Below are 23,245 nucleotides of genomic sequence, written 5' to 3'. Positions count from 1 at the left end.
TTTGAAGCTGCTGTTGCTGTTAAGTGCAACTGAGTCAGTGTTGTTTCTTGGCAACCATATAAACTGAGTGCCACCACAACCTTCTGACCTCCACTTTTGTCCTTATTGTTGGAAGTGGCGTATCCATTGATTGAGTCCATCCATCTTGTTGCTGACCATCCTCTTCCTTCAACTTTCCCAAACACTGCAGTCCTTTCAAGAGAATCTGAGCTTTGCATAATGTGCCAAAAGCATAATAACCCCACTCTCAACATTTGTACTTCTAATGACAGTTTTGGCCTGATTTGACCTAATATCCATTACCTTTTTCCTACTTGTCCATGGCATCTCTAGAAGTCTCCTCCAGCACCACAGTTCAAAGCAGCCCATGTTTTTTCCATGTTTTCTTTTTTTCCAAAGTCAATCTTTCACAACCATATGCCATTATAGAAAATACTATTACATGTGCCCATTGTTCTCCAGAGGATGCTCTTCTTTGCATGAGCCGCTGTGTGACTTTTACACCTGGTTGCTAGCGTGGTGACAAGGCGCTGCAGTGTAACAGACCAAATGCTCTCTGCAGGGGGAGCAGTGCAACATTGTTCCCGACAACGTGGATGATATTGTGGCGGACATCGCCCAGGAGGAAAAGGAAGAAGGTGTGAGTTTTTGCTATCTGCCCATCTCTTTCATCCCCGCTGGAAAAGGCGAGCTGTGCGACAATTTAATTAAAAACTACAGGCTCCTCAGGAGAGATTTCTATCTCTCTGGGAAAAGTAATTAGCCTAAGAGAGGAAAAAAAATGAGTCATAGTTCAATATGTAATTGTATTTTTTTCAGTTCAATTTCTGTAATACGCGAGTTGATCGAGAGTGTGCTTCTGTGCCCTGTGGTAACTTTTCCCCCCAGATGACACTCCAGAGACCTGCATCTACTCCAACTGGTCACCTTGGTCGGCCTGCAGCTCGTCCACCTGTGAGAAGGGCAAGCGCATGAGGCAGAGGATGCTAAAGGCACAGCTGGACCTCAGCGTGCCCTGTCCGCATACCCAGGATTTCGAACCATGCATGGGTCCAGGCTGCAGCGATGAGGGTGAGCCAGCTGGTCTCCATGACTGATGGTTTTGCATTTGACTGATGAGCATAAGGGGCCTTCATCCTAAATAGAAGGATGTCTCAGAACACACCCGCAGCAGCAAAATTACACTTTTATCAAATGGCAGAATCTGGACATGCCGTTTAGGGGCTCCAGCCTCTTGTAGAAGGTTCTAGTATCGATTCACATGTTGCAGCACTAAATGTCAAGCCGTTTCCTCTAGGTATTTCCTAGTACAGGAGGAATGAGTAAATGCTTTGCTTACTTGTATACAAGCTGGTAGGACTTTTAGCTGGGATGTGCAGTGGGCCATTCTGTCGCACTTCACCATCCGCTCTATTAATTCTGCTTTTTTAATGAACAGTTGTAGTGCGATGCTTATTTCTTGTTTCTCTTGTTCTCTGTCATGTTTTCATCTCTAAAGCGTAATTTTCAGACAGATGGCCACAGTCTCGAATGCATGATGTTTAGACAGATGGTCGTATTTCTTCACCAGCTCTCGGTTACGTGACATGAAGATCGGTGGCTTGTTTTCTTGAGGCCTCGATGCCTGCTGTTCTTTCTTGAGGAGTTCCACTACTTTCTTCACGTCACTCGGGACCGTCGTGTGCCCTCAGCCATGCCGGCTGTTCCAGGCATCCCACGGTCCCCTGCCAGCCAGTGCCCTTCCTTGCTTTTTGGGGGGCCCAAGGCTGATTCGTAGGGGCCGAGGGTATTTATGGAGCAGACCAAGGGCTGTTCCTCTCCACAGCACATTATTGATCATCCTGGGCCTTCGGTATTTCTGCTGTGAGCTGTCTTTGTTTTTGTTTAATGGCCCGTTAGCAGTCCCTATCGATCAGGGAACCAGGAGCGAGCTGGCACTGAGCCCATGGGGCCTCGCCGGGCCACGTTTATTTACAGCTTTTGTTAATGATTCGCTTAGTTCTGCTTTATTAAACCGCACTCCCTGCTGCTCGCAATTTTGCTGTTGCACAACAGGGAGAGGAGAAATCTCTGGAACGTTCCTCAAAGTTCATTTATCCTCAGAAAAAAATCTCTCTATAGCACTTGTGAAAGGTAATTAAAGGGATTGTATGATTAAATGAACTCAAAGAAGTCAGTTTTTCAGCATCATTGGAAAAAGGTCAAGGTGAATTAGAGTCTGCCGTTGGCAGTGCGCAGGCAGGCAGGCAGGCAGGCAGGCAGACAGGCCCGTGAGTGACGGTTCGTGTTCACTCCGCAAACTCACTGCTGCCGCCCGGGCCTCAGTCAGAGGTGTTTATCGTTTTGCTCGCATGGAGTAAGAAAATCATCCATCACAGTCACAGCCAATCATCCGTCTGCGACACAGGGCCGCTTTGATGAATGAAGCGGTGCTGTAGCTGCGCTTGGGTCGTGTTCGGCACCCGTATCGTTATGATAGCAATCAGGGAGCTTACATCATACTTAAAATGTCATCTGCTTTGAAAAACTGTGTCACTTGTGGGAACCTGCACCACTGTCTGATGGCTTAATGACTCCTATTCACCGGATAAACCCATTTGACTGTTTTTGAGAACTGTATTATGGATTTAAAAAGTTTGTATCAACCCTTTGATTTTGAATAAATTTTGCATATAACAGGATGATTTTAAGACTATTTTAACACTATTGACCCATAAAAAAGATGACATTTTGACAGATTTAAACAGACAACATCTCACTTCTTGAGCCATGCAAGCTTTCGATTTATCCCTTTATAGAGCTCCAAATTTTGCTGGGGTTACTGAGGTCAAGGGCAGTTCTGAGGCATCGGAAAAGGTGGTAATGACCCGTGGCTGCTTAATGCATCACCGCGATGACTGCTAAGTGGCCTTGTGCGTCGCATTGCTCCAGATGCCTCCACCTGCATGATGTCCGAGTGGATCACCTGGTCGCCCTGCAGCGTCTCCTGCGGGATGGGCATGAGGTCTCGGGAGAGGTACGTCAAGCAGTTCCCCGAGGACGGCTCCATCTGCACCCTGCCCACCGAGGAGACGGAGAAGTGCGTGGTGAATGACGACTGCTGTGAGTCTCTGCTGCTCTTCTGCTTTTGGAAGTGCTCGCTCGCCGAGCCTCCCCTCGATGATGTTAACTTGAGGGAGCACAGCTGGTTTTGACATTCTCTTAATGATGAAGTTTAGAGAGCCATTCCTCTTGGGGCACACTGCACATAACCTCCAAATCCATCGACAGCACTTTTCATATGCCGCATAAAGGAAGATGTCCGCGTAAGAATACTAGATAGACGGAACATTATGAAGGATTGCAAAGACAGGAGTTTTGTTGTACTCTGACACCTGTAAGTCTTTTCATCTAATAGTACTGTGTAACACATCGCATATGGACAGCGTGCGGAACCTCAGAATAAAAATGTAAGATAAGACACTGTAAAACAGCTGAATCCCCCCCCCCCCCAGCCCCCAGCAGCTGTTTGGTGACGGAGTGGGGTGAGTGGGATGCTTGCAGCGCCACCTGCGGGCTTGGCATGAAGAGACGGGAGCGCATGGTGAAGATGCCGCCGTCAGATGGCTCCGTGTGCGGCGCCGAGTTGGCAGAGGTGGAGAAGTGCATGATGCCCGAGTGCCGTGAGTGGACTCTCGGACCTGCGCGCTCACAGAGCGGTCACGGTGGGGTCAAAACCCACATTACGCGTAGAAAACGGTCTACAAAGCAATTCGTTTTAAAAGTTGCCATCATTCCAGCCTGGTTTTAACCTTCACATCATTAAATGCTGAGTGGAGAATTTTCACTGACCATTATTAACCTTTGACCTCTGGCGAATGATAATTTTTTTTAACCTATTATCTTTACTTTTTTAAACTGATCTTTGCAGGAAAATATTGTCAAAATGTTCATTGTGAGTAATAAGTAATTATTGGGATTAGTGCCAATAACTGAGTTAAGTAGGACTGACAGCGGAATTGGAAAGCGACAGTGTGCGGCTCTGTCTGCTCAGACACCATCCCCTGCATGCTGTCCCCCTGGTCGGATTGGAGCGACTGCAGCGTGACGTGCGGGAAGGGAATGCGCACCCGGCAGCGGATGCTCAAGTCACCCGTGGAGCTGGGGGAGTGTACGGAGGAGCTGGAGCAAGTGGAGAAGTGCATGCTCCCCGAATGCCGTGAGTGACACCGCGAACGACCAGTCACAGCGTCAGTGGTAACCTGCAAAAAACACACACACACACACACACACACACACACACACGCACACGCATGCTCACACACACAGTTACCCTGGAAAACAGTTTATGCACGAGACCTAAAAAGCTCACAGAGATGTTCCTTCACATCAGGGGTGTAAAACAAGGTGTTTTCCCCTTTGCTCACTGGCAGGCTGATGACCATGACCATTGAGATTTAACACCACGGTGTACTTTAGCAGATAATAAACGTACCCCTAGATATTTTAAAAGCCTCTAGATAGATAATAAATAAAGAGTGAAATAACAGTGAAACGGTGTTGGCTTCCGTGTGTTTCCATGTGGAATACCTCAATATTTCCACATTTTGAACAACGGGCAGCACGGAACAGCGCAGTGAACGTAATATTGCTTTATCATTTCTGACATTTCACCGTAGCGTGCATATTAACAATGAAGCCAAGCATAAAGGAATGAGTTACCGCTTCACATGCATTGCACGTGTGTCAAAGCCTGTTAAATCAGTCTCAGGTTTATCCAGACATGTTGATGGTCCCTTACTTGTTAGCACCCAGTTGCCGTGTGCTACGATTTGCATGCCGACCCGCTGCAGCCGTCGGGGACAGATGTGCACTACATCCAGACCAGTGCAAACAGATTTACTGCGGTGGAATATAACCTGCACTGTCTGCTGTGCATTCTGCTCTTGCGGTTCTGCCACTTGCTGTGCAAGATATGTTTTAACATTTGGAGCAGGAGCTTAATCCGCGATTTATATTCCAATCTGGTCACCAGCGTTGTAAAAAGCAAACCCACATAAAATTCACAATGATTTCTTTTCCACAGTGATGGGCGTAATTGAAGAATGGATTATAAAAAGGATTATAAAACCAGAAATGGTGTTCTTGTTATTTTTAAGCCAGACGGCCTTGTGTTTTTTTTTTTATTTTTTAATCTTGTCATGGAAATGACTGTAGGCTTTATTTCATCACAATGGAAATGCTTACACAATTAATCCAAGCAGAAATATTGGACAGGGTGCAATCACAGCATGTGCCCACTGCTACCTGCGCAAGATGCAGGGTCACCAACAAATACAATGCAGCTTAGTTATTGGATTGAGAAACAAGGTCAATAGCAGGGTGGAATTATATAAATGGGGGCAGCTCATGGACTCTGCATAATCTGAGGTAATGCATTATAATTGAAAGCTGCGGTGCCTATGATAAATAACTCATTTGACAGAATTCTGGAAACTAACAGGCTGAATTATTTAACCTCTGTTGATGTAAACAAAGCCATGATTGACAGCGTGAAGCGGAACCACCGGAGGCAGCGCGGTAAGAATGCGGTGCTCTCTCTCTCTCTGCTCTCCTCTTACAGCCATGGACTGCATGGTGTCTGAGTGGTCTGAATGGTCTGAGTGCAACAAGTCCTGCGGGAAGGGCCATATGATCCGCACGCGCATGGTGAAGCTGGAGCCCCAGTTCGGCGGAGACCCGTGTCCCGAAACGGTGCAGCGCAAGAAGTGCAAGATTCGCAAGTGCAACCGGGGCTTGGGCACCAGTGACGAGCGCAAGCGGCGCAAGGAGGCACGTGAGAAGAGGAGGAGCAAGCAGAACCGTGACGAGGCACCCGATGAGCACCCCGGTCAGTTCACCGAACGCTGCTGTCCATAGGGGCGCCGTAATTGTTGGCAACATGCCGGGAAGGTGCTGTCGATTATGTATATGCCCATTCTGCATATGCTGATTCTGTCCCCAAGTGCTCTAAAACACTCCTGGGTGAACATGGAGAAACGCGGTGCCATGGTGTTGTAAGTTAAGCCAGAGCACAAAGAGAAAAACCCGTTTACCTCAGATGAGGACCAGTCGCCATGGATTCTCGGTTGTCCGCCTCGTGGTAGGGTTTGAACGAGGACTCCCTTAGGGGCTCCTGTCCACTTCACAGCATTTATTCATTGAAATCATTTCCTCCTCATCATCATCATGCCTCTTTGAGTGCACCCCAGTATTGGGTCAGTGTCTCTGTAATGCCACCTTGAGTGTCCTGCCTGTTTAAGAGGTTGATTGGACTCATTCACAGATGCTTAATGCAGGACTGGCTGCAAAGTAATACCGTAACTGCAGCTCAACGGGCTTCGGTGGCACGGTGCCATGCAGGGCAGCATACTTAACCTTTCCTAATGAGCTTTAGACACTGGCAAATTTTCCGGCAATGAGTAGGAATAGCACACCTTTAAACAGCTATCCCATCGCCCCGTGATGAGTCATTCTGTGCCTCCACCGGGGCAACAGCTGGAGCGAGAGATTGTCAGTCAGTATCTGCTCTCGTGTGATACTTTCCTACCTCAAAAGCCAAGATCTTTTTGGATGAGGAGGAGACAGTACTTAGTATTATGTAAGAAATATGAGTTGCACACTTGGTTGCAATAGCGACAGACCACCTGCAGGCAGTGGGTTCAGCCTTGGATTTGTATCCGAGTCTCAGTCTTTGTGCAGTTTGTATGTGCTCTCTGTGTTTGAATGGGTTTTCTCTGGGTGCTCTGGTTTCCTTCCACAGTCCGAAAGCATGCGGTTCAAGTGGACTGGTGACTCTTGGCCACATTCTGTGTGAATGAATGAGAGTGTGTGGGATTGTCCTGTGATGGACTGGCATCTTGTCCAGGGTGTATTCTGCCTTGACCCTGTTTCCAGAGTAGTCTGGACCGCTTCACCCCTAACTTGGGCAAGCGGATATTGATAGTATTTGAAATAAATGTTAAAGAATAAATTGATAAATAAAAATGCAATTGAATGAAAAAGTAAGGAATACTTTTACTGAACGCGATGTCGCTGTGATTTTGAAAGGTAGATGGAGCAATTTGTTTGCGCATACGTTACATCCTTCTCTTTTGTGGTTCTCTCAATGTAAGAGTGGTGAGAAGAGTTTACATGTAGTCTCCAGCCAACTTCTGTACTCTCTGTTCGTTCACTGGTTCAGAACTAGTTATCTGACTGACCTCTCTATTTTTCACCCTCCCCGGCACCGTGGCCTTGTGCTGTAGGGTGCAAGATGCGGCCGTGGTCGGCCTGGACGGATTGCACCAAGCTGTGTGGTGGGGGGATCCAGGAGCGCTTCATGACGGTGAAGAAGCGGTTTAAGAATGTGCAGTTCTCCAGCTGCAAGGACAGGAAGGAGATCCGCGCCTGTAACGTGCACCCATGCTAGGGTGGCATGGGGGCATGAGAGGCATCGGGGGAGGGCGGGGGGTAGGGCAGGCTGGGGCGATTGGCTGTGACTATGTCAGTCAGTGATATGATGCACTCTGTTTAGGGCTGTCATGGAGCAAAATCAGTCGTGTTTTAACCCAGGTGTCTGCGTAGTGTAGGGTCCTCCCACAGTTTCGGGGAGGGGCTTGTTGTATGGTGGGCTCGGTGGTTGGTTGCTTCTCGCCGTGCGCTCTGCTCAAGCCAGAAGACAAGACCAGCGAGAGCTTGGCCTAGCGCTGCCTATTCCCAGACTCATACTGCATAGTATCTACCAATATGTAACTTCAGAGTGGCACACTTGACATTAACAGATTCTATACATAATTTTTCTTTTAGCTGCACTATTTTACTAACATTGATACTGGTAGAGCCCTCGACCATGCCTTAGGTTCTAAACTTTTGAAGGGCACCTTCAGAACGAAGTTCTCTAGCTTGGGATGGAGGCTGAGGATAGGGGTGACATTGCGGGGACCTGTGAGAAATGAGCCATTGCTGCCAGGTTCCGTTTCATCAAGGATTGTGGCCCCAGATCTTTATTTTGTGTTTAATCCAAAAGCCAAGTTCTGATCCACAGTAAGTGTTATCAAGGGAGGGTTCACCTTCAGTCAGTGCCCGGCTGATTTGGACACAACACATCTGGTTAAAACAGATTGATTTTCTACTATGTGTACAAAATAGCTCTGTTGCATATAGAATTTCTTGCAAGATTACTGTAAACTTGTTGTGGTATAATATTCATAAATAAAAATGCCAATCAGTTAAGAAATAGAACTGTTATATCCTGTGGTAACTTCTTTAATAGTATATTATATTCCTGAACTAAAAGCACAGGTAACAAACCATTCCAGCATTTTATACTGCTCAAGATGCTGTTTTTAGGACAAGAATCTGTTGTGACTTTTTATTCAACTGTAATACACATAGAGGCTCTACAACTTTTCTATTATTTTGTGCATCATTAGAAATTTTGTTGTGGAATTTTGATAAGAATATCACCCAGGGTTCTTACCAAAGTCGTGAGTAGATGTTTTGTAGATGTTTCTCCCTCTCTCTGTCTCTATTTCTCTGCGCACACACACACACACACACACACACACACACACACACACACACACACACACACACACACACACACACACTTACAGATGCACAGCTCTCTTTTTTCTTCCATTCTCTCTCTAACATATTACTATTTTGGAATAATTCATCTTTACAATAAAAGTAAATGTGATAAACCTTTGGTCGATGTTTCTTTTCCCTTCTTTTCAGACACCCTCAATCGTGTTAAAATGTGTATCAGCTGTAAGTGAAGTTTTTAAATCTCTCACTCTGTAACAGCTCTATAAATATATCAGACTGAAAGAAAATACGTATTATATATATATATATCTACTAGAGTTGAACATTAATAGTAATGAATATCTGTTTTAAACCATGTGTTTTCCTGTAAATGAGGGTGTTAAGTCACCCCTTTATGTTCAGGAAAGGTGTCCCTGCAAAGCACGGTTCTACCACGAGGTGGCGGTATACACTTTGCGCACTTTTGTCTCCTTTCTCCAACAGCCTGGAAAAGAAGCAGCTGCTTTATTGTTTTTGATCGGTCTCACAGTTCTGTTTCTTCGGCATTATTTTTGTTTTGTTATCCCACACAAGACAATATCAGCAATTTTAGCTTGTTAATGAATTACAATGAAAAAATCATCCTGATTTAACCCCTCAAGAATGTCTCAGAATGTATCAGTAGCCCCTTTGTGCGGGAGATCCATTTTTTGTCTTTGTTTTTATTAGGAAATCTGCAATCATTACTAACAATACCACTTGCCATGATGGCTTACTGCCTGACTTTCAGGAAATAAAAATCCCATCATTGTGCAAAAGTTCTTGCGTTCTGTATTTGTGTTTGACAGCAGATTGTTGGCCTTTTAACCACAGTGGAATCCCTAAGCAGGAACCTGTAGAGATAATGCCTTCATGTCTTACATACAGAAAATGTGCCTTTGTGAATCTATAAGATACACACACACACAGGGTATCCGTATGATGTTTATGAAAGTATGTCCTCTTTTCTGTTACCGGCCTTTTATTCTGGTCAACTTGCATCAGATGCTTTCGAACAGAGGTACAAACTTTGTGTCTCAAACCCCAAAGGTTTCAGTTCTTCACTAGTGTCAATTATTTTCTGGCTAGATCGTATAAATGAACCTCATATTAACGAGAAAACAATGATCACTAGTGTACAAGTAGGATTGGTGGCGGCTGGACTTCTCTCTTTTAATATAGGCACTGGCTGAAGGCAGACATTCTTTCGAGCACATTATTAACACGAGAACACTTGTTCTGTAACAAAACCAATTAGAGTATATACTTCTTATTTCCGCTCTGTTAAGCTGACAGTCTCAATCACAACCACTGATTAAGGTGAATATAAATCACAAATGAAACAGATTGTGTGCTATTGTAAATTCATTGAGTTGACACTCTTCCCCAAAGCAACATATAATGTTAAAATGTATGGTAAATAAAACCTTATTAAGCAAAGCTTACTTCATTCATTCATCCATCCAACATTATAAATTCTATCTCAAGGTTTGTAGCCAAATTTGGCACCCCTAAATTACAGTGACCCAGGCAATTGCCTAGGTTTATGTAATTATAAAACCAGTCTTATCTGTTCAATTAAATTCAATTGAATTTTATTCAGTTCAAATCACACACACACACACACATTTTCAGAACCGCTTGTCCCTTACGGGGTCACGGGGAACCGGAGCCTACCCGGCAACACAGGGCGTAAGGCCAGAGGGGGAGGGGACACACCCAGGACGGGACACCAGTCCGCCACAAGGCACCCCAAGCGGGACTCGAACCCCAGACCCACCGGAGAGCAGGACTGTGGTCCAACCCACTGCGCCACCGCACCCCTTCCAGTTCAAATCAATTCAATGTATTTATTTACAGTCCTCTTCTCACACAGTGACTGAGTGTTGAACAAAAATATTAGACAGACAAATACATGCTATTATATGATCATATTTCTTAGATTTTCTAACAGTTCTCACAGCAGCATTCTGTACCAGTTGTAGCTTGGATACAGTCTGGTACAGACAGCCTGATAATAGAGCATTACAATAGTCCAACCTACTTGAAACAAAAGCATGAACCAATTCCTCAGCATCCTGCCTACATAAGAATTATCTTCACTGGCTATATTTCCCAACTGCAGGAAACACTACGTAGCCAACGTAGCAATGTAAGACACAAACAGCAGGTTCCCATCCAACAAAACACCCAAGTCCTTAAAACATTATGTATGCTTGATGCTTATACCATTGGTGGTAAAGATTGACATGACCGTGTCAACAGTTTCAGCATCAAACACCACAAGTACTTCTGTTTTACTGGCATTCAGTGATAAAAAAAATGTCACTCATCCATAATTTAAAATTAGTAAAACACTCTGCTAGACACAATATGTGATGGGTCATCCAGCTTAAATTAAACATATAGCTGTGTGTCATCAGCATATGAGTGGAAATTTATATTATACTTGCAAATAATATCAGCCAGTAGTAACATACAGAGTGAAAAGAATAATGGACCTAACACAGAGCCCTGAGGCACACCATAGTGAGCCATAGATGTGAATGAAGGGACAGAGGCATCAGATTTCAGTTAGCCAAGTACAAACAAAACCACTTCAGAACAGTGCCCCTTAGTCCAACCAGGATTTCAAGTCTACTGAGTAGGATACTATGATCAACAGTATCAAACACAATACTCAAGTAACATAACAACTGAGATAAGACCAGCATCAGAAGAAATGAGAATATCATTAATAGTACGAGTGAGGGCCGTTTCACCGCTGTGACCAGGGCAGAAGCCAGGCTGAAATTTTTAAAATATATAATGATGACTAAGGTATTTCTAAAATTTTGGTAAAAAAATGGTGGATTAGAGATAGATCTATAATTACTTGTGTTATTATAGTAAATTATGTAAATAATGTAAACAGCTTTTATTAAAGAAATACCATTGTACTGGTGTAAATAAAACCTGAATTTCGCAATCAAATTAAGATCATCTAAAGCCAAACATTTGTTAGTTACACTACCCAGCATCACTAAGAACATAGTGTCTGTGTGCTTTGCAGGGTGAAAGACATTGGCAGTGATTTTGTGAACTTTACTTCTTTTATTTCTTTTTATCGCAAATAATTCATGATCCGAACGATCAAAACATTTCCATCTAATGCGTACCCTGCTTCATTCTTTATGTTCCCATGATACATTCTGGATAACTGCAGCCATGCATTGGACAAAACCTTCACGATAATGTAAAAATATCATTAAAAGACATGACATTTCTTGTCACAAATACTACTGCTCCTGTTATTGTCATACATGAAAATTCAATTTATTTTGACATTTTAATGATTTCTGGCTACATATTTTTGTCTGGGAACCATTTTTTTTTTCCATAAAAAATAATTAATAAAAATAATGTGCCTAACGGGGTGATTTCATGAATGAAACTGTCTCCATTATGTGAGAGACTCTATGTGTACATGCTACATATAGCACATGCATAGAAACATTTTTTACCGGGGTTTGCCAATTGCCCCTTGACAAAGCGCATTGGATCTTGTCCATTCTTGTCTTAAAATGTGTTAAAATAGATGAAATCCATGTAAAAACGTGCTTGCTGGCATTTTGTTCATGTACTTTGCTGACACTTGCAAAACATCTGCTTCTGTGGACTGAGGTAGAGCACTCTCCACAGATATCAGAAACGTGAAGCGTGTTGTGTGTGTTAATGGAATCTCCCAGGCCGACTGGGAGCGGCAGGAAAACAGGTGGAGAGGACCAGCACAGGAGCAGCACAGCACACCTGTGGAGCAGTTTCAGTGGACCTGCCAGGGCAGAAGCTACCTGTGCACTGGAGCCCATAATGAGACCATCTGTTATGGATGCACTACTTTTTGACTTGGTCTATGCAGATGTCCATTAGGAAATGTACATAGGATGGATAAAATGGTTTACGACTGAATCGCGGCACTGCACCTGAATGTTTGCTGCCAGCATAACGCAGGATGCATCTGCACTGCTATAATTTGAGAAGATAAAGGGAGAATGAAAGCGCATCATTTCTCCTCAGCTGTGGACTTGCAGCGGAATTGATTCAGGGGATTTAACTGGGATTTGCATACTGAAAAAGTTAGAGATGAAAAAGCAAAGACTTTGAACCTCCCTTTTGGAACACAGTAGGCCTTTGCAGATAAGCTACGCCCCCACCCTCGCCCACACCCTTCACTGCTCCTTTCCAGCTCCAGGACTGACACAGCTGGTGAGGACACAGTTCCCACACTGTGCTAATTGACTTGGAGGCAGAGGGCACTTCCATCCAACCTCCTTTTGATGTCATTGTACAGAAAACTGCAGGCCAGTCACGTCTGTGCCAAAACGAGGGCGGCACATACACAATACATTCATTAAGGATGCCTGTCTGACCCAAATTAGTATAATTTTTTCCTACTCTAATTTCCATCATTTTCCTACATTCCACACCCTAGTAGGAGATGGAGAACTCTACAGACAGTCAGAAAACAAATGAATTTCATACTTGATTTAAATAAACAATAATAAAAAAAGATACAATAACCTGAATTACATTTACTCCTTTAGCTGATGCTTTTCTCCAAAGCGACACAATGTTGTCACTTAGAATTACAGAACGCAACAAATTTTTTACGAATTCTTAGCTATGTTTTTTGCATTTATTGTGATTACTTACAGTTTAATGATTACGCACCACTAGTTCTTCTAGACTGTCAGATTTTGTTTGGTGCTTTACAGCCATTGGAAGATTCTAGAAGGCAACAGAACATTCTAGAAAGTACCAAATATTCTAGAAAGCATCCGATCCTAAAAGGTCCTGGAATATTCAGTGCTTGGAAACTCATACCAAGAGTTGCCAAAATTTGAATGTGGAATATTTTTCTGAAAACACGTATAATACAAACTAACACCAACATAATGCTTCATCTGACTAAACTGAATGGAAAACGCAAAAAAAAAAAAATTATCTATATAAGAAGCTGCTTATGTGATTTTCCCATTTATAAATGCTGGGTGGAGGGGTGCAGTGGCGCAGTGGGTTGGACCACAGTCCTGCTGTCCGGTGGGTCTGGGGTTCAAGTCCCGCTTGGGGTACCTTGCGACGGACTGGCGTCCCGTCCTGGGTGTGTCCCCTCCCCCTCCGGCCTTACGCCCTGTGTTGCCGGGTAGGCTCCGGTTCCCCGTGACCCCATATGGGACAAGCGGCTCTGAAGGTGTGTGTGTGTGTAAATGCTGGGTTATTCATTATACCAATTCAGGGTAAGTACCTTGTTCAAGGGTACTACAGCTAGAGATGGGATTCAAACCTCAAACCTGTGAACTTTGGATCCAAAGGTAGTGGTTCTAACCACTATACTACTAGCTGTCCTGTTCTGAATGCTGCCCAAGTGCAAAGATGAAGTGAACAGTAACATTAAAAATAATAGCAGAGTACAGGTGTAGAGGGGTATTAGTAGAGGCATTAAAAGGGTATCAAGGTATTAATAGAACAAATTATTAATCTATAAAATGAAACAATGTTGTCAGCAAAATGACACATTACTACCTTTCTAAAGCTTCCACTTCATTTTCCAGATACAAGCCAGAACAATTAAATAATATAGCAATTTAAAAATAGAAAAAATACACTCTAGCTTGTAGCTTGCTTTCTTTTATTCTGTTTCTCTTCCCTACTCCTGACAGCTAAGTTCATTCATCAGCTTGCATTCCTGGAATTTGCAAAACAGTGACTCACTCCCAGGTGAACCTCATAGGGCATCTCATTCATTGGGGAACCCCTGGCTGCTGCAGGACTCTAAACAGCTGCTTCTATTGCTTAATAGGTAGGGCTGCATTTCAGTTTGATTGTTTTGTTTGTTTTGGGTACATTAACACCCTTTCTCAGTTTAATAGCTTGCTTGCACCCTCTTGTTTGTCTTTACCAGCTCCAGGTACTAGTTGTCCACAGTGTGGCCAATGCTAGACTAGTGGACAAGAAGGGAGAGAATTGGCCAATAAAAGACAGCACGTTGCATATAGAGTATGTGGCCAGTAAGGTTTACCAGAGCAATATCAGGTTAGAGAAACATGTGTTTCTAGACTCTACCTTCATGATATTTAACCCGTGAAAGGTAGAAGGTACGTGATCTGACTTTACTGTAATGCTTTTGTTTCTTTGACATGTTGCAGGTAATGTTGCTATGGTAACAAATTTGAATTTTCATGCATAAACATTCCTGGGCTGAATCAGTCTTGTCAAACTAAACAGGAACATGTTTCATAAAGTATATTATTACTGAAAAACTGAAATCTGAAGTCAAAAACATGTAAAAGCATATACAGTACATTACATTTTAAGCATCTTTGTGTCCTCTTCTAAAAATCAAAGCAGAACTGTTTTTATTATTACCAGAAAGAGAGCCATATTTAGTATATCAATTAGACATCATAACATCATGTAATATGTGCTGTAGGTATATTTATATTTTCAATTTATGCATACATTTATGATTATTACCTGACCAACAATAACCCAATATCAAATACTTCAGTTCCCACCTCTTAATCCTGTCTTACATTTATTTTTTACATGCTGACCCTTTGCTAACATTAAGAGCAGCTTGTTTTATTTAACTTTTAAAAATGTTTTTCTCAACCAAGCTTAATTTTATAATGAAGCTAATTCATTTTTCAGAAACCCAAGAAATAAAATCATGATTTATTGCATGCCATTAATGACTAACTGTTTCAGGTCAAGAGATCACAGACCAGTTTGAATGCCAATCCCGGAGAATGTAGTTTGTGTTTTGGTTAACAAAGATTTACAAGTAAATCTGCGGGAGGCAGCAGTTATGCCCCTCTACACGTGTAGCACTGCTGATATGGGCTGCTGACCCGCCATTAGCCCCCTCCTATCCACTTCAGGCCTCTATGGGGACACCATCAGATCAAAATGTCTAAAAGATCCACAACAGTCCTTAAACATTTCCAGTCTTGAGTCACCAACTATCCAAAATGTCTAAATGCAATATTCAAAACTCTGGATCACTTCTTGTTCCTGAACAGGCTTTTAGATCATAGGAGAAGTCAGAATAAAGAATATACAGTTTGGTTCCATGGATTTTTCATGCTCAGGTACTGTTCCCATGCAAAACAAATTCACCTGACACCACACAAAGCGCTACCTGCAATGTAATGTGGGAAAAGTGATATTTAAATTGGTATTCATAATCATTGATATTCATGTCACACATGCCTGTACATTAAACTGTTTCTAACAAATGTTACCTCAGACTGACAAAGAAAATAACCTCCAAGCGGCTAGACAACAAAAACCTAAAAAATGTCTTCTGACACCTTGAATCACAAATTTACCAGCCAGTCATCATGTGGATACTGTGGAAATCCTGATTTACTCCATTTGTATCATCAGGCTGCTGAAAGAAACAGTTTTAATAATGGGTGATTTGAAGGAAATGTATGGACATGGAAACTCTGTATTGCATTTGTTGTTATGTCAAATGCTGTAACCTGGCTGGCCAACTAATGAGGTTAACGTGGAGCCATTTTTATTATAATTTTTTTTTTTCCCTCAGAAATGAAGCCAATACACACAGTAGGCTCCAACTACTGCCATTTTGTCCTTTTATTTAAAGTACAACAGAACAACTTTTCAGTGAAATAACATTTTACAAACAGTATTTCTAATTTTCCACAACCTACTTCTGGTAGTATATTGTATTAATATTTATATAAACAATGTATTTATTTCTTCTACCTCTGCTTTCATCCATTTCAAAATGCTCTCCTCCTGTAAATACTTAAAGAACTTCAACTCCCACAATTCCTCTTGTCAATTTGGCTGCCATTGTCTTCCATTTTATCTGAGGTAAGGTGTTCGTTTGTTTCTTTCGCTCAATAACACATTTCTACATACATTCACAATAACAGAATACATTTTCTTTAACATAGTAGCAATGCATATTTGTATAACTTTTTTTTTTTACCTTTACATTTTCTTTTACATAACATGACGTTTTATTAGAGAGGGTATAAATTAAGGATTTCAAACAACTGCAACAATAGATTCAGAAAAACATTTTATTCTTCCAAAACGTCTCACCATAGTAACATCAAGCTATAGGGCTACATGGTACCCAACAAAACTGCACTTAACAGGCAAATCATCTGACTGAATAAACTGTATTGATGAAACTGCACAAGGAATAAGGGGTTCATTATGACACCATGGACAGTGTCTTGGAGAAACCTGTGCAAAGAGCAGAATATCTATAGCATTTTTTAAGCATTGTTTATGTTCCATAAACAATGATTTGATGCCGTAGTATCCTGTTATCTAATTGCTTGATGTTAAATTTGTAGGTCTACATTGATCAGTGTGCTGAGAAAATTTGATTACATGATTATGATCTGTAGGGAGAGTGCTTGTGCAGGGTCACATACGTATGTGATGTTAGACCCACAGCCGTTACTTTCATCACCTCTGCCACTGCTGTGTTCTTGCTCTCTTGATACTTAGAACACACAATTGCCTTAAGGGCATTTCTGGATGGAACAATATAATTGGGGTCAAGTGTCTGAACAAAATTTCTAAAACCCTCATCTTCTGCAATATAAAATGGTTGTCAGTCCTTTACAATCAGGTCAAAAAGCCCCATCTTGTTCCTTTTGCCTTCCTGCCAAAAAAAAAAAGAAAAAAATTGAGGATGAACACAAAATAAGTCTAAGTGAAACATGTAAACTGATAGTATGTATGTAATTAATCATAATTCAGGCTTAATATGTCATTGAAACAAATATAACTGTTGTATTGATCATGTGCTTGTTTAAACACATTTTGCTACAAGTAATAATCAGTGCATTTAAAGTATCATAGCATACACAGAATGGAGGTGTTGCTGCATTGTCACTGCATTAATAGTGTTTCTTGCCAGATGATGTTTGCAACTCACGCATTTTACTTGCTTCTCAACAAGATCAAAGTGATGCCATACTGCAGACCTGTTTTTTTCTAACTCCTTCCATTCTATAGATATTATGTTTATAAATAGCACTGGTCAACGAGGATGGATCCAAGTGCACAATTTTTTTCAAGCAAATCCAAAGCACTAATCCAAAATCATGATCAGTTTTCAGGCAGAGGCTCAAACAGGAGCTAACTAGGTACTGTAGACTAGACAAGCTTGGAGTCAGAGACAGGAATAATAATAATACTTTCTTGTTTCCTGTGGGAAAATTTGAGGAGTCGGATGCAGGAAACAAGGCTCACAGTAATACGACTCAATACAAGACACTATGAAGGCTGAGGCAAGTCTTTGCAGAAAGCTGACCTTTACACAGGCTTTACATAACTTGGAAAATGAGATGATGTCAGGTAACATTGAGTAACAGATTGGAGAACAGAGATATTATTTTGTTCCTTATATGTAGGTGTATTGGGTCAAAATGTTCTGATTCTGTGTCCTCTCCCCCTCCGGCCTTACGCCCTGTGTTGCCGGGTAGGCTCCGGTTCCCTGCGACCCCTTCTGGGACAAGCGGTTCAGAAAATGTGTGTGTGTGTGTGTGTGTGTTCTGATTCTACATCATCAGCTTGTGCTTCATTTCTCCTGAATCTTGGTAAAACATTTGAAACACTTAGAAACAGTTGTAATGAATCCCACTCGGAGCTGTCATCTGTCATTTCGATATGGACTTTGAAGCAATGTATCGAAACACTGTGTTTAGATGAAGCCAGACAGTATCAAATCAGTATTTTGTGCTTACATCGCAATCTTTTACATACGTGTGGAGCAACTGCTCCATCACACATATAACTAGTTGCATGTCCCTATGTACTTTTGGCACTTTCACTGATGTTATGAAAAGGGCACTTAAATTTATTAAATTATCACTTCAACCTTGACATCCTAAACATAAAGCAAATCCCATGCAGATATTGTGCTGTATGCATGAAATAGGTATGTACTTAATTTTTGTGAAAAGTGTAAAAAAAATTTGAGAAGTAGCTGAATTGGAGGGCAAAACACCATAAGCCCTGGACAAAAGAGTAAAGTTTAAAGCCTTCAGAAATGACTTAGATTTTTGCAAATTATTACAAAAATGAACAGAAACTTCTGGAAGAAATCCTGCATAAGGTGTCTTAAGACTTGTATTAAGAATCGTAGTACTCAGATTACTGGTGTGCGCAGACACCACGCCGCTTTCTGACAAGAGCACGGGTCTTCCCAGAGGGCCTACAGTGCTCTAATAACGCCTGCATAATGAACTACATAATGAGCATTCGGATGAAAGAACATGCAATGTTTTGTAAACTAGAGCACAGAACTCAAAAGTTGAATGTGTTGAAAGGCTAGTCCATAACAGTTGTTCCATGCAGAAACAAAGCAGAGAAGCAAAAGTTGCAGACATATACTAAATTTGATTACACTTAGTCTGAGTTCATATTTTCTCATCCATCTGTAGAAAGACTTTACCAGAAATGGAAAACAGTAATGTCTCTCTACAATATAATCAACCTGTTTAATTTCTTTCAGCTTCCAATATTGAAAGCTAATGTCGGAGGTGGAACATTGTATTCCCACACTCTACTTTTATACATTCAAAGAAGTGGGCCACCATTCTCTGATGTATTATAATGACAACTTCATTACCTAAAATAAAATTGTTTCATTCATTTTATTTATGTGCAGCTGTCACCCGAAATAGGATTCCCAAAAGTACCAATTATTTCTCATTTGAAAGTAAATACAACTCTTAATTGTCTCAGGGACCTACTCTTATGATTAAAAGAGTAAATTTTTTCTTATTGTTTTTAAATAAGATTACAGTACTTTTTCAGTCTTGTCCCCTTTGTGGACCCAAATGAATAAAAACAATTATTTGCCATGATTAGCCAGACATTCTTTTTGAATGCTCATGCATTGCATCTACAGGTGACTTTAACAAAAAAGCTCTTTTGTTTGACCTAACCATCACTGTGATCCATTACAATGCAGAACTAATCTGAAATGGAGGAAAAAACAATAAATACTGAATGTAAATAATTTGCTAACATACACTGCTGTATTGTTTAATTTGTACTCAATGCCTGGATGACAGAAGACATAAAAGAATTATCATGAAAAATAATTCAGAAAAATAAACATTTAGTATCCTCCTTGTTCCACCAAGTCAATACAAACAGTAGTTTAGATTTTATGTAGTTTATCTCCCTCCCTTTGTTACTGGCTTTCTTGTGCCTTCATACGTGTGTTTACGATTCCATAGCCTTCTCTGCAAGGAGTCAGAGTCCACTGTCTAAGTAGGGCAGTTGATAATGTAGTGGTTAGAGCTGTTGCCTTTGTATCTGAAGTTTGCTGGTCAGAATTCCACTTCCGGCTGTAATACCCTTGAGTGAGATACTCATCCTGAATTGCTCCACTGAAATTGCCCCACTGCAGAAATGGGTATAAGGTTGTGCAAAGCTTAACATTGTAAGTTGCTTTGAAGGAAAGTGTTAGTCAATGTGGGGCTGTCCAGGACCTGGGGGCATTTGACGACCACTGCATCTGCTTATTGGGTGTGGGTGACCTCCAATCCACTGGTACCTTTGAGTCTTAGAGTGTGTGGATAAGCTCCCAGCTGGGCCAGATTGTGGTGTAAGTCATGGGCATCTGCTGTGACCTGACCTTCTGCTCTTCTCTCTTCTGTGAATGTTGGCCTTGCCACCTGCTGAGATGTAGGAAGGATGGGAAGAAGGTGAAGAGAACTGGGATTGTTCTTTGCTTGCACGATGCATACAACTGCTGCCATCAAATTCATCATTTATCAGGTAATGTAAACACACAATGTGTGAGAACCAGGACAGGAATATGCATGAACACAGCTTATGAAATATTGTTTAGATCTCTTTTTCAATAACCCCCAACTAAACAGTATTCTATTACTCAGTAAATACCAATTTTATAGCCTATTAGCATTTGAAGTTTTGCTGAAATTTTCAATTAACACACATGCATAATGATCAGTGTATGAATAATGTAGCTGGAGTAGTGGGACAGCTGGTACGTAGTGGTGAGAGCTGCTGCCTTTGGACCTAAAAAGTCACAGTTTTGATTCCTACTGCCTGCTGTAATACACTTGAGCAAAGTACTTACCTGAAATCACCCAGCTGTGTAAATGGGTAAATAACTGTAAGTAGCTTAATGTTGTAGGTTGTTTTGGAGAAAAATGTCAGCTAAATGAACAAATGTAATGTGGCTGTTTAAAACTGGTGATTATCACAAAAAATGACTGAAGTCATGTTATGACAGATTGATGTTGATGTCACTATGACGTTCAAGGTCACAACCTACCATTTTCTCATCACAGAATGTGGGCAAGTAGGTCATAGTAAAGCAAATAAATAGAAAGTGAATAATGAAATGCCAGCTGATGTTCAAAGAGGGAAAGAGACTTAAAAGCAGACAAGTCCCAGTAGAAGTCAGAACCTTGGGAGCCTAGTGATTTGCATCACATCATGTTTCCATGGCAACATTTCCCTCTTTCTGGTATAGTAGAACTGTACTATGTGGAATGCATATTGACATGAATATTTTAATAATATTTATGCAGGGCATTTTAGCAAGCTATTGTAACATTTTTTTTTTTCCAGAGTCTAACTCTGTCATGTTTCCAAAGTTTAAAACAATGTTTACCTGCTGACTTTGTCCATAACCCTAAAGCAAAACTCCAAATAACATAATTCCAGTTTGGTATAGAAAAAACTTAAATAAAAGGAAGACAACATCAAGTCATTCACAACCAACATTGGTGTTGGGAAATAATATCATTTGAAATACTACAATGCAAAGGGTTTGCAATAAATAAATAACTGTAAAGGACGTATGCTGTAAACTGGATAATGAAACATTTTTCCAATGTTGTGAACATGCCCAGAACCACTTAACTTGAAAGTATGCCCTCTTACTCTCACCAGTCGAATGCAGCAGTTTTGCTCCAAGCTTCCATCCTCACTTTACATCTCCATGGCAACGGCTTCTCACTAGCACAGAGCCCACGAAAACCTGTTCTCTAAATGTAGAGTTAGAAATCCCACCCAGCACAACAGCGGAAACATAGATCTTCTCTTTCAGTCAGAGGTGAGACTTAGTTTGGCAAGTCGCTTACTGCAGTGAAAAACTGTGGGTAGTGCCGAAGTGCAAGAAATCCTATCCTGAGATGGATCAAGAACATGCCCATAGATGCTCCAGTGTGTTTATCACATTTCCATATTTTTTTGAATAAGATGGATACTACAGGGACAAAACCTGCTGCTAAACATCAGTTTTGTTTATAACTGTTTACTGCAACATTGAGTGGTTGTACAACCACAACTGAGTGAGTTATGGTTAATTATGGTTAAAAGCTATAATGTTAAATGCCTGGTACATAGAGGAAACGCTTCCCCTAATTTCAAGAGAGTGAAAGAACAGACTAATAATTTAGAACTGTCATAGTTATAGCATTGACATGACCTTATTCAGCTGTCTGGAGTGAATTCTGGACAACCGGGATTTATGTAAGGATTCTGTTTAAAACTTAGATGTATAACCCTAATTAAAATGTAATAATAATAGAAAAATTAACATTTAATAGACTACTGGATTTTTCATTTTCTAGTGTATATTTGAACTCGTCCCCCAGGGGCAGTTGCTCCTCCCTCATCTGGATAGAGCAAACAACCCTTTTCCAAGAGAGAATCCAAACCCTGCGATGATTTTCATCATCACCTCTTTGCACTCAGCAGCAAACCACTCGAGTGCACACCAAAGAGCACATTCAGATGAGGCCAAAAGAACGACAAAAAGCAGCAATGACACTCTTAGTTTTCTAAATCACTAACTGGATCCTGTCCATGAAAATCACAAATGGAAGTGGAAGGAAAACACCCTTAGCGGAGCTGAACGCTCTCAATGAATGGGTTTGATTAAACACCAGGAGTATGAACACTAGTTACACTGCATTCATACATGCAACAAATGGCATGCGTATGTGGTTCTGGTACCACAATACCTGCAGTACTTCCCGTAAAACACTCAGATGGACAATCATGCACCTTGTAAAAGTCCACAAGATCCATCCATATTGGATTAGCGTATTCTCATTTTCCCTCAAACAGTTGTGTCAAAAGGAGTAGCTGGCCTTTAAAGACATGTTCTTCTCAAGAACAAGTTCTGCTTTTATATGTTAAACTGCAGAATAAACAGTGATAAAGTACAGAAATCGACAACAGGAGAAATTATCAGCAAGAGCCATTTTTTGCATTTTTTTTCATCATATGGTGAAACAGTATGTAATCACAACAGTGTGACAGTACATACATGTACTGTAATGTCTTTCTAGAAAATAATTTTTAGTATGGCAATAGAGTCACACTTACACTCCTAAATAAGTAAAATGTAACTGTAAAATACTAAATAAATTTGATAAAATTAAAATTAAATTGTGGAATTAATTGTAAGCATTAACATTTTGTCTATGATAAGTAAATGCTGCACACTATAAAAAAAAAAAGTTAATTTAAAACAATAAATGGAACATGATGAATTTTTTAGTTGTTAGATGTAATGCAGCACTTAAAACTGTTTCAGATTATGGACAGATAATAAGACATCTGTAGAAACATTTTAAAACATACCAGT

At 41.1% G+C, this 23,245-nt stretch overlaps 1 protein-coding gene across 1 annotated transcript in view; it reads left to right on the top strand.

The window, feature by feature from the left end:
- Window positions 1–8,574, top strand: part of spon1b (spondin 1b) — an 86,034-nt gene extending 77,460 nt beyond the window's left edge. Inside the window, exons 10-16 of the mRNA XM_029256256.1 lie at window positions 563–638; window positions 889–1,071; window positions 2,932–3,102; window positions 3,495–3,662; window positions 4,034–4,198; window positions 5,603–5,869; window positions 7,266–8,574. Of these exons, the coding sequence (XP_029112089.1) occupies window positions 563–638; window positions 889–1,071; window positions 2,932–3,102; window positions 3,495–3,662; window positions 4,034–4,198; window positions 5,603–5,869; window positions 7,266–7,429 (1,194 nt within the window). The 3' untranslated portion in view covers window positions 7,430–8,574. The remainder of the gene's footprint in view (window positions 1–562; window positions 639–888; window positions 1,072–2,931; window positions 3,103–3,494; window positions 3,663–4,033; window positions 4,199–5,602; window positions 5,870–7,265) is intronic.
- Window positions 8,575–23,245: the final 14,671 nt, after the last annotated feature.

This window comes from Scleropages formosus, chromosome 11 (genome assembly GCF_900964775.1).
Source record: "Scleropages formosus chromosome 11, fSclFor1.1, whole genome shotgun sequence".
Lineage (NCBI taxonomy): Eukaryota > Metazoa > Chordata > Actinopteri > Osteoglossiformes > Osteoglossidae > Scleropages > Scleropages formosus.
Note: the sequence above shows the minus strand (reverse complement) of the source record. Positions and strands in the feature narration are given on the sequence as shown.